Genomic DNA, 11,981 nt, shown 5'->3' on the forward strand with positions numbered 1-11,981 from the left:
TGTTTCCACTTCCACATTTTCCTCTATTGTTGCATGATATGGAACATAATAAGTCAGATATCTTTATTACAAGTGCCTTTGAGACACATGGGTGAAGGAGCTGTTAAAGAAACATGTCTGTGCTAACCTGAAGTGAGGAATTTGTGTATACCAGTTCAGAACCCCATTGTACAGATACTTCATAAGTTGGGGACTTTTGCAGAATATTCCTTTACACTGTCTGAAGATGCATCACTGTCGTTGGTTAAATAAGATTTGAATGGCCTAGTCAGGTGTTGGTGGTGCACGCCTTTAATCCCAACACTAGGGAGGCAGAGGCAGGCAGATCTCTGTGAGTTCAAGGCCAGCCTTGACTACAGACCAAGTTCCAGGACAGCCTCCAAAACAATACAGAGAAACCCTGTCTCAAAAAACAAAAAACAAATAAAAAATAGAATGGCCTATAGCTAGGCAGGAAGAGGTTAGGCAGGACTTTTGGGGACTAAGATATCTCTGGAAAGAAGAAAGGCAGTATAGCCAGCCTGACATAGAGAAAGCAGGCCATGAGGGAGGAGAGGTTAAAGCTGTGAGCCATGTGACAGCAGGTAGATTAACAGAAATAGGCAAATTTAAGTTAAAAACATAGTTCGAATCGAGCCTCAAATATTTTCAAGATTTCATAATTAATAAGTGTTTATGTCATTTATTATGATTTGGCAGACCAATGAAAAGTCTGCCTACAAAGGAGAGACAAAATGCAGACAAACAAATACTCTCACTCTCCAAAGACAGCAAGGGCTACCCCATGACCAGATGATGACCAAGGACACAGAGACACTGGTAGTGCCATACCCTTCTCTTCATTGAAAGACTTCCTATGAGTGATTATGGAAGAAGAATCAGAGTAAACTTTCCAATGACGCATAGCATTGAGAAGCACTTCCTTATGAAACATAAAATGAATATGGAAAATGGTGGAAACAACAACAAGGAAGAGCCCTGCTGATTGGTTCAAACCTTAAAGGCCTGACATATAAAAGGTCCAGGACACAAGAACTCACCATATTGTAGAAAACTCACCTGTTAACAAGGAGAAACTTCCAACCACACCTGACACCATGACCAACTCCTGCTGCTCCCCTTGCTGCCAGCCTACTTGCTGTGGGACCACCTGCTGCAGGACCACCTGCTGCAAGCCAACATATGTGACCAGCTGCTGCCAACCCAGCTGCTGTGAAACAACCTGGTGTAAGCCAACTTGTGTGACCAGCTGCTGGCAGCCCTGCTGCCAACCCAGCTGCTGTGAAACAACCTGCTGCAGGACCACCTGCTGTAAGCCAACCTGTGTGACCAGCTGCTGCCAGCCATGCTGCCAGCCCAGCTGCTGTGAAACCACCTGCTGCAGGACCACGTGCTGTAAGCCAACCTGTGTTACCAGCTGCTGCCAGCCATGCTGCAAACCCAGCTGCTGTGAAACCAACTGCTGCAGGACCACCTGCTGCAGGACCACCTGCTGTAAGCCAACATATGTGACCAGCTACTGCCAACCCAGGTGCTGTGAAACCACCTGCTGCAGGACCACCTGCTGTAAGCCAACCTGTGTGACCAGCTGCTGCCAGCCATGCTGCCAGCCCAGCTGCTGTGAAACCACCTGCTGCAGGACCACGTGCTGTAAGCCAACCTATGTTACCAGCTGCTTCCAGCCCTGCTGCAAGCCCAGCTGCTGTGAAACCACCTGCTGCAGGACCACCTGCTGTAAGCCAACCTGTGTTACCAGCTGCTTCCAGCCCTGCTGCAAGCCCAGCTGCTGTGAAACCACCTGCTGCAGGACCACCTGCTGTAAGCCAACCTGTGTGACCAGCTGCTGCCAGCCATGTTGCCAGCCCAGCTGCTGTGAAACCACCTGCTGCAAGACCACCTGCTGCAAGCCAACATGTGTGAGCAGCTGCTGCTGCTACACACCCTACTGCCAACCTAGCTGCTGTGAGTCCAGCTGCTGCCAGCCATGCTGCTGCCCAACCTGCTGTGAAAACACCTGCTGCTAGACCCCCTCCTGTACACCAACTTAGGTGACCAGCTGGTGATTCCAGCCCTGCTGCTGTTAGACCAGCTGCTGCCAGGACTACTTCTGATCAACTTGCCAACTGAAAAATGCCCATCAACTGTACTTGTGTCACACACATCTTGCCATATGAGCATAAGCTCCCATCTTACTCTGAGGCCCATCTTACCTTGATGGAATGCAAGTCCATTCCCCCTCACTCTCATTTTCTCTGTGTATGGAGCCCAGTCTGCAACTTTCTTCTGAGTCCATATCTTTATCTTTCCCTCTAAATAACTGAGAAACACACTTTAATTTAAATTATCAAAAAATGTATGGAAACAATAAATTTTGGTCTATTTTTCATTCCACATTTTCTGTCATTATTATAGTTTGATAAATCACTTGATAGTAGATCCACATGCTCAAAAACCTATTGTGAAAAATAATAAAGTCTCTCTCCCTCTGTCTCGGTCTCTGTCTCTCTGTCTCTCTCTCACACTCTCTCTCTCTCTCTCTCTCTCTCTCTCTCTCTCTCTCTCTCTCACACACACACACACACACACACACTGTTGTTAAAATTCCTTCCCAGCTAGAGACATAAATAGCATCTACTCCTCCTAAGTACCCATCAAAGAAGGATTCCACCAAAGTTGACTCTGAGGAGCCATAGAATTTATTGGTCTTCCTTACAGAGCACAGATGAGGGGCTGCTTAGAGGAGTGTGAGTGTGCTTCCCTGGAAAGGCTACACTGGAATGTCTTTACCTAGCAGGGATGAGGACTTTCCTGCTTAGATGGAGCCCCAAACCTAGTTAACCTTGGTCTAGATACTCTAGCCCCTTCTCAAGATCACCCACAGTTAGAGAAGAGTTGCATACAACTGGTGATAGGAATAATCAAGATGCTTAAGTGAGGGACTCCTGGACCCTCACCTCTCTGTGAAGGATGATAACAGTAACCAAGTCCAGTTAGGATGGTCTTTTACAAAGGGCCATAGCTGAATACTTTTAAGTAGCACTTCTTTGGGTCAGAGGACATTGCAGTACAACACACACACACACACACACACACACACACAGTAGCGGACCCAATGCCATCCATCAGATCTTTGAAACAATTGTAAATTTACAGACAATGGTTACCAGCTCCCCATGGTCCTTACTCTGTACCCTGGAAATAACCTGCCTGCTTTTTTCTCCCCTAACTCTGACATCCAGAAACCTCATTTGAGTGGAGTCACAGAGCACTAGTCTGTCTGTTATGATTTTTCCATCCATTTACAATCGATGTGTGTTTGGGTTGCTCACATAACTTGGCTGTTGTTAGTAGGGTTGGCATAAACATAGAAGTGGTACAATTTCATCTCTTCCTGTAAACGACTTGAGGTGACCTGTGAAAATGATTTGCTACTCTCTTGACCAAGAAAACCCACAAAATCATGCAATTCAAGACTTTCAAATGAACATTCATGAAACTGACTGGAGCCACAGTTGTGACACCCATACATGTGTCTAAACCAAACGGTGTAGGTGGACCCCATGCCAGTAGTCTAAACAGAATAGTGGGTTTCTGCTTTTCAGGCTTAAAAACGTCAAGACTAATGCTAAACTCAAGGCCTGGGATGTAGGCTTCTCAGCTCATTGAACATACCTAGATGAGCAAACTCCACAAGGTGGACCATGTTACTTGCAAAGTTCACAGTCTGATTAGCTTATCATCTCCCTTAAGATTTAATCCCATGAGACCCTCCTGCACACATCATGAGGTTTTGGTTGGCTATTGTAAGCATATCTTGGAGAAAAAGAAAGTTGATTTTCTTCAGGGATGAGGGCTCTGAGGCGCCCATGTACATGATCTCACTCATGCACATGCAATCAAGACTAAATGGTTTCAGTGGGCATTAAATTAAAAAATAGCATTAACAAATCATGATTTTGTATCTCACTGAGTTTTATGAAAGAAAAAAGTAAATGAGTGATAATAATCTTGAAGAAAAACAACAAAAGCTCACTCTCCAAACTCCTCTTTATTCATTTATTCTCACAGGGACCTCATTCTTTGTTTGGATGAGGACTAATTTACCAGTCACTTTTCCCTTCTTCTCCTTACCTCTACAAAAGAGAAAATTGCTTGCAGAACTTCAAGGGATGTTTCTCGTCAATCAACATTGAGTGGGGATTAGGTACTCATAGTGCGATACGCATGAAGACATGAATAAATGCAAATATTTTGATGGATGAGAAGAGACCAAAGAGTGCACCAACATTGGGAAGATGAAGGCTGCCTCCAAGTGTGAGTGGGGGAGAAAAAATGAAGGGAAGGAGAAGGGAGAGAGGGAGGGAGGTAGGGATGGAGGGAGGGAGGGATGCTGAAGTATGTTTCGAAATTTTCCCATCTAATGTAAAATAAGCTATATGTTTATGGTTTTTAGAATAGGGCCCAACTATTTAAATACCTCTAGGATTTCTATCATAAAAACCTGTTGAATTTTATAAAATGCCTTTTTGTACCTTCTCTCTATGATCATGGGATTTCTATCCTTAAGATTAGTTATATGATAAATTACATTTATTCATTTGCATGTTGAACCAATCTTGCAGTCCTTGGATGAAATCTACTTGGTCTTGGTTATTATGGATATTGGTGATGTTGTTTTAGAGACAGGGTCTAACTATGTAGACCAGGCTGACCTAAAACTCACACTCATCCACCTGTCTCTGCCTTCCAAATACAGGGAATAAAGGCTTGTGCCACCTTGCATGGCTAAGCCTGCTTATTCTTGATATATGTATGACCTTTGCAGTGTGTTCTAGAGTTAAGTTTGTGGGGAGGGATCCTGGAAAATAGATCTATCATTTTCTTTTTCATCATAACTCTCTGGGTTTGGCGTCAGGATGATACTGGCTTTGGAGAACTAATTTAGTACTGCTCCTTCCCCTTTTTAGTTCACAAAACTGTTTGAAAAGCATTGTTATTAAATTTTGATATAATTCAACAGAGACAATGTTCTGTGCTTCTCTTTGTGAGAAGATATTTAATGACTGTATCAATCTCATTGTTAATTATGGATCTGTTCTGACTTTATTTTAGATAGGTCATAAATATTTAGAAAACTATTCATTTTATCTAAGTTGTCCAGCTTTGGGAAACTAATTATTGCACTATTTCCTAATGATCTGAATTTCACTGGGATCTACTGTACTTTCTCTATTTCCTCCATCAATCTTGTGAAGCTTGTGAAAGAACAAGCTTATTGTTGTTTGGTTGCATATATTGTTCTTTTGGTCTCTATTTCATTCTTCCAGCCATATTTTTTTTATTTCTTTCCATCTACTATGTTTTAGATTACCTGATGATTGTTTTTTCTAGAGTGTTCAGGTGCATCGTTAGGTTATTTATTTGAGACTTCTCTGGGGTTTTTTGTGTGGGAAGAAAACCTTAGAGATGTAAACTTTTATGAATGCTATAAGAGTTCCCCAGAGGAGCTTATATCCTGTCCATTGATACTAATTTTGTCTAGAAATTTTAACGTCTTTCTTATTTCATCAATGACATGCTTGTTCACTCTAACGCATCCTCTTCATCTCTAAGAATCCATATAGTTTCTATACACACTCTTGCTCTTGGTTTCTACTTTTATTTCCCTGCAGTTTGGTAGGATATTGGCTCCTTTTTTGTACCTGCTAAGGCATGCTTGGTGGCCTATGGTGTTATCACTCTTTGTGAAAGATTCCATGTGCTGTTGAAAAGAATGTGCATTCCTTATGTGTTGGATGGAATGGTCTCTATATATCTATTAGGTCCAGTTGACATATTGCAGAATTTAACCCTAAAGTTCTTTGCTGAGGTTTACTTTGGCAATCTTTGATATTGTGCTAAAATCTGAGATTGCAGCACAGAAGTCTCCCAATTGCTATTGTTTAAAGAACATTTCCTCTTTCTTAAATCTGGACTGAGACAAGGGTCTACACTATCACCACTCTTGTTCTATAGTGTGCTTAGCCTTAGTCAGAGAAACAAGACCATATATAAGGGATAACATGAGAGGAGGAAGTAAAATTATGTCTATTCGTGTGCTATATGATTCTGTAATTAAAAGGTTTTACAGGCTCTACTAGAAAACTCTTATGTTTAGCAAGCATTGTAAATTTCAAAACCCAAAACCAGCATACAGCAATCAACAGCTTCCATAGCAATAATGAACCCCCTGTGAAGGAAGTGAGGAAAGACCTTCCATTCATGATAGCTGTCCACAGTCTACATTCGTTTTTTTTAACACTCAACATTCTCATAAATGAACTTGACCAGGGATGTGAAAGACAGAGCAAAGGAAACTTTAACATAGTGAAAGACAAAATTAAAGAATATATCAAAAGGTGCAAAAAACTTCCATGAAGAAAACACAACAGGACATGGGCATGGGCAGTAAAACTCTCAACAGTGCTTCAATAGATCAGACAATAACGACAAGAAATGACAGATGTAACTGCATCAAATTAAATCGCTTCTTCACAAAAAAAGGCAACAATGAACACAGAAAAGACAGTCAACAGAATGGAAACACAGAAGAAAACCACTTCCCAGATACTCATCCAGAGGACTCATTATGCAGAATATATAGTGAGATAAAAAATTAACAGCAAAGCTGAGAACAACACAATCCATAAGTGGGGTAATGTTCTGAATATTTAAAAAAATGGTACAAATGTCCAGAAATTCATGAAAAGTAATTAATAGATGTAGTCATCAGAGAAATGCAAATCAATAGACTATGAAATTCCATCTCATCCCAATCAGAAAGGTGCCATCAAGGAAACAAACAAAACATATTTAGGATACAGGGAGAAAAAAGAACTCTTTTCAGTGTTATTAAGAATGTTAATTGGCATAATACCTATGGAAATCAGTTTGGAATTTCCTCAAAAAGATAAAAATAAAACTGTTCCATGATCCAGCTACATGGACCTAAAGAAACCAAAGTTGATAAAAATGGAGAAATGTCTGCCTCCATTTATAAACAGGTTATACAATCAGCCAAAGAGCCAATCAACCGATTTAATGAATAGATAAAGTATGTAATGTATAAAGGACTGAATTCATTCAGCCTCAAGGAATAACTTGATTTGCATGCAAATAATGGAAATGGGGTTGCCATATTAGGTGAAATAAACAAGACTTGATGTGGCAAGTATTGGATATGGAAATTAGAAGAAAAACTCACATGATCATAACAGGGGAGAAAAATAGACCTGAGTCAGGCAGCAGTGACTGTAACAGAGGTCATTATGTCGAGGGTGAATGTGGTCAGAGTATGCTGTGCACAGGTAGGAAATTGGCACAATGCAATATATTATTTTGTAAAATAAATATATGTTAATAAAATTCACATTTCTACATTTCAGAAGCAGTAGATGTGAGATTTTCAATTACAACACCTACAGTAACAGAAAGATTAAATGTCTAAGAACAATCTAGTCAGCTATAGGTCAGACATTTGTCACATTGGCCCATTTAGAAGAAGTGACATTGTCATAAATGTGTTCAGAGGGTGTGAAGGGCTCTGAAACCTGAAGTCATTTTCTTCTTTCCTTCCTTCCTTCCTTTCCTTTTTGCTTAAAACAATGTCAGGACATTCTACTATGGTTTTATTTAATATGTAAACTCTATTACTATGCATGAAGTATGGCTAAAAATAGACAAAGAAATAAACATTTCAAAAAGGAATTCTATAATCAATTACCCACATAACTACACACTCAAAAGACATGATCATCTCTACTTCCCAAAAGTGCCACCTAAATTTTGTATCACATCATCAAGTTTAAGTTACTCAAGCTGCAAACAAGCTGCATTTTTCTAGAAGGAAAACCCACACATGATTTGTGTCAAATTAATTTAAGGGGAGAATTCTGACCAGTAAGAAGAAGAAAAAATAGATCATTACAGTGAGAGACTTCACAACCATAAGCTAAATGGAGAATACAATTATACTTATCATTTGCAAGGAGGCAAAGAAGCCAAATGTGGCATCATTGGCTAAAAATGAAGTTGATATAGGGTGAGAGTCTCTCCTTAAAAAACAATGAGAAGATGTGAGTTTAAAAAATGGATGAATGTTTATTTCTTACCTGGTTAATAACAGCACAGACACGTTCACTTTGCCATATTCTTTCCATCATAATGTTATTTATTCCCTTCCTAAATGTGTAGTAGACCATACCAATTCTAAATATATTTACATGATTAGGAATAATTTCAACTTATCTAAACTCCATCACTGCACACAAAAAAGCAACAAAGGAAGATAATAAAGAAGGGATGGCAAAATGCGATAGTAAGACAGAAGGACAGGTAGGCAGGTGAAAGAAAAAGATGAAAGACAGAGAAAGAGCACTGAATCTGCCATCCATCAGCAGTTAACTGCATGCTAAGTTTTGTCTAGGTTGAATTGTTATACGGCACAACTCTCAACATGATCTCCCTGGAGAACCCTTCAAGAAAGGGGAATTCAGGACCAATAGACACACACACACACACATACTTTGATACCCTCTCACTCTAATGTATTTTCACTTCCACATTTGTCCTGCAGTGTTGCATGATAAGAAACATAATAATCCAGATATCTTTATCCCAACTGCCTTGGAGACACATGGGTGGAGGAGCAGGTAAAGAAACACATGTCCTTCCCCAGCCCCCCCAATCCTCCCAGTCCCCCATCCCACTACATCCCCCCTCTGCTCCCCAGGGAGGGTAAGAGCTTCTATAAGGGATTTTCAGAGTCTGTCATATCATCCTGGGCAGGGCCTCGGTCCTCTCCCACGTGCCGAGGCTGAGAGAGCATCCCTCCACATGGAATAGGCTCCCAGAGTCTATTTGTATGCTGGGAATAAGTCATGCTCTACTCTCCAAGGTCCCATAGATTGCCGAGGCCTCTTCTCTGACACCCAGGATGAGGGGGTGAGGGTTTCCTCTCAGTCATCAGGGGGAGGAGAGGAGGGAGAGGAAACTGAGAGCAACATGTGTAAAAACATAAATAAAGAAAAAAAAAAAGAGAAAAAACCCACATACATGTCTGGGCTAACCCGAAGTGAGGACATTGTGTGTAAAAGGACAGACACCGAACCAATCCAGAATTGTGAATGTAACACCATCGTGCAAATACTTCATAAGCTGAGAACCATTGCTGAATATTCCCTTACACTGTGTGAAGATGTATCACTGTGGTTGGTTTAACAGTTTGAATGGCCAAATGCTAGGCAGGAAGAGGTTAGGCAGGACTTTTGGGGACTAAGATATCTCTGGAAAGAAGAAAGGCAGTATAGCCAGCCTGACATAGAGAAAGCAGGCCATGAGGGAGGAGAGGTTAAAGCCATGAGCCTTTAATTTAAGTTAAAAACATAGTTCGAATCGAGCCTCAAATATTGTCAAGATTTCATAATTAATAAGTGTTTATGTCGTTTATTGTGATTTGGCAGACCAATGAAAAGTCTGCCTACAAAGAAGAGACAAAATGGAGACAAACAAATACTCTCACTCTCCAAAGACAGCAAGGGCTACCCCATGACCAGATGATGACCAAGGACACAGAGACACTGGTAGTGCCATACCCTTCTCTTCATTGAAAGACTTCCTATGAGTGATTATGGAAGAAGAATCAGAGTAAACTTTCCAATGACGCATAGCATTGAGAAGCACTTCCTTATGAAACATAAAATGAATATGGAAAATGGTGGAAACAACAACAAGGAAGAGCCCTGCTGATTGGTTCAAACCTTAAAGGTCTGACATATAAAAGGTCCAAGGCACAAGAACTCACCATATTGTAGAAAACTCACCTGTTAACAAGGAGAAACTTCCAACCACACCTGACACCATGACCAACTCCTGCTGCTCCCCTTGCTGCCAGCCTACTTGCTGTGGGACCACCTGCTGCAGGACCACCTGCTGCAAGCCAACATATGTGACCAGCTGCTGCCAACCCAGCTGCTGTGAAACAACCTGGTGTAAGCCAACTTGTGTGACCAGCTGCTGCCAGCCCTGCTGTCAACCCAGCTGCAATGAAACCACCTGCTGTAGGACCATTTGCTGTAAGCCAACCTGTGTAAGCAGCTGCTGCCAGCCATGCTGCAAACCCAGCTGCTGTGAAACCACCAGCTGTAGAACAACCTGCTGCAAGCCAACATGTGTGACCAGCTGCTGCCAACCCTGCTGCCAGCCCAGCTGCTGTGAAACTACCTGCTGTAGGACCACCTGTTGTAAGCCAACCTGTGTGAGCAGCTGCTGCCAGCCCTGCTGCCAACCCAGCTGCTGTGAAACCACCTGCTGCAGGACCACCTGCTGTAAGCCAACCTGTATGACCAGCTGCTGCCAGCCATGCTGCCAACCCAGCTGCTTTGAAACCACCTGCTGTAAGCCAACCTGTGTGACCAGCTGCTGCTGCTACACACCCTACTGCCAACCTAGCTGCTGTGAGTCCAGCTGCTGCCAGCCATGCTGCTGCCCAACCTGCTGTGAAAACACCTGCTGCTAGACCCCCTCCTGTACACCAACTTAGGTGACCAGCTGGTGATTCCAGCCCTGCTGCTGTTAGACCAGCTGCTGCCAGGACTACTTCTGATCAACTTGCCAACTGAACAATGCTCAGACAACTCTACTTGTGTCACACAAATCTTGCCATGTGGTCACGAGCTCCCATCTTACTCTGGGGCTGTCACCACTTTGGAAGGCTACCAGTCACCTTGATGGAATGCAAGTCCATTCCTCCTCACTCTCATTTTCTCTCTGTATGGAGCCCAGTCTGCAACTTTCTTCTGAGCCCTGATCTTTATATTTCCCTCTGAACAGCTGAAAAAGATACCTTAATTAAAATGATCAAAAATGTATGGAAACAATAAATTCTAGACTATTATTCATTCCATATTGTCTGTCATTATTACACTTTGATAAATCATCTGATAGTACATCCATATGCTCAAAAGACTTTTTTACTGTGCAATATAATACAGTCTCCCCCTCCCTCTACTTCCCTCTCCCTCTTCTCTTCCCCCTCTCTGTCTTGCACACACACACATACACAGTTGTTAAAATTCCTTCCAACAGGAGACATAAACAGCATCTATTCTTCCTAAGGTCCCACCAACACACCACAACATTATTTCACCAAAGGTGACTCTGAGGAACCAATGAGTTTATTGGGCTTCATTACAGAGCACAGATGAGGGGTTCCTTGAAAAGGCTACACTAGAAGGTCTTTACCTGGCAGGCATAAGGACTTTCCTATAGATGCATTGCTGGAGACACATTCCTAGTTATCTCTGGTCTAGATACTCTAGCCCCTCCCCAAGACCACCCACAGTTAGAGCATAGTTGCATACAAATGGTAGTAGAGAATAGCTGAATACCCGGTGAGGGGCTCCTGACCCTCCCACCTCTCTGTGAGGGATGTAAACAGCAACCAATCCCAGCTGGGATGATCTTTTACTAAGGGCCAAACCTGAATGCTCCAAGATGGTGGTTGTTTATCTCAGAGGACAGTACTGTAGAACACACTCGCGCGCGTGCGCGCGCACACACACACACACACACACACACACACACACACACACACACACACACTGGACCTGAAGTTCTTATAAATGAACTTCACAAAGGATGTGAAAGACCAGTGTGATGAAAATTTAAAATACTGAAAAACTAAATTAAAGATGATATCAAATGATGCAGAAAGCTTCCGTGTTTCTGCTTGGCAAGTAAATATTTAAAATGACCATAATGTTTAAAAATATTTATATGCTGAACCCTATTCCCATAAAAATTCCAGTAACATTCTTCACAAAATCCCCCTCCCCAAAGTAATAAACTTTATGTGGCACACAAAAGAGTACACATATCCAAAGCAATCCTACAAAGGAAAAATATTAGGAGAGGTATCAAAATACATGGCCTCAAAATATACT

At 41.9% G+C, this 11,981-nt stretch overlaps 2 protein-coding genes across 2 annotated transcripts; both read left to right on the top strand.

The window, feature by feature from the left end:
* Nucleotides 1–1,097: 1,097 nt before the first annotated feature.
* On the top strand, nucleotides 1,098–9,786 carry LOC121141222 (keratin-associated protein 9-7-like). The gene is made up of 4 exons (XM_040748063.1): nucleotides 1,098–1,508; nucleotides 1,599–1,818; nucleotides 8,615–8,690; nucleotides 9,651–9,786. The coding sequence occupies exons 1-4, from the start codon at nucleotides 1,098–1,100 to the stop codon at nucleotides 9,784–9,786; spliced, it is 843 nt and encodes a 280-aa protein (XP_040603997.1).
* Nucleotides 9,787–9,898: 112 nt separating this feature from the next.
* LOC121141223 (keratin-associated protein 9-1-like) lies at nucleotides 9,899–10,555 on the top strand. The gene has a single exon (XM_040748064.1). The coding sequence runs from the start codon at nucleotides 9,899–9,901 to the stop codon at nucleotides 10,553–10,555; it is 657 nt and encodes a 218-aa protein (XP_040603998.1).
* Nucleotides 10,556–11,981: the final 1,426 nt, after the last annotated feature.

Source organism: Mesocricetus auratus, unplaced genomic scaffold (genome assembly GCF_017639785.1).
Source record: "Mesocricetus auratus isolate SY011 unplaced genomic scaffold, BCM_Maur_2.0 Super-Scaffold_100007, whole genome shotgun sequence".
NCBI classification, from domain to species: domain Eukaryota; kingdom Metazoa; phylum Chordata; class Mammalia; order Rodentia; family Cricetidae; genus Mesocricetus; species Mesocricetus auratus.

Bases quoted from the DNA above. Each gene is read 5' to 3' on its own strand.
- LOC121141223 (XM_040748064.1), top strand. From the start codon at position 9,899: ATGACCAACTCCTGCTGCTCCCCTTGCTGCCAGCCTACTTGCTGTGGG.
- LOC121141222 (XM_040748063.1), top strand. From the start codon at position 1,098: ATGACCAACTCCTGCTGCTCCCCTTGCTGCCAGCCTACTTGCTGTGGG. The intron at 1,509-1,598 runs GTGACCAGCTAC...AGCTGCTGCCAG, and splicing joins CCTGCTGTAAGCCAACATAT to CCATGCTGCCAGCCCAGCTG. The intron at 1,819-8,614 runs GTAAGCCAACCT...TTTGTCCTGCAG, and splicing joins CTGCTGCAGGACCACCTGCT to TGTTGCATGATAAGAAACAT.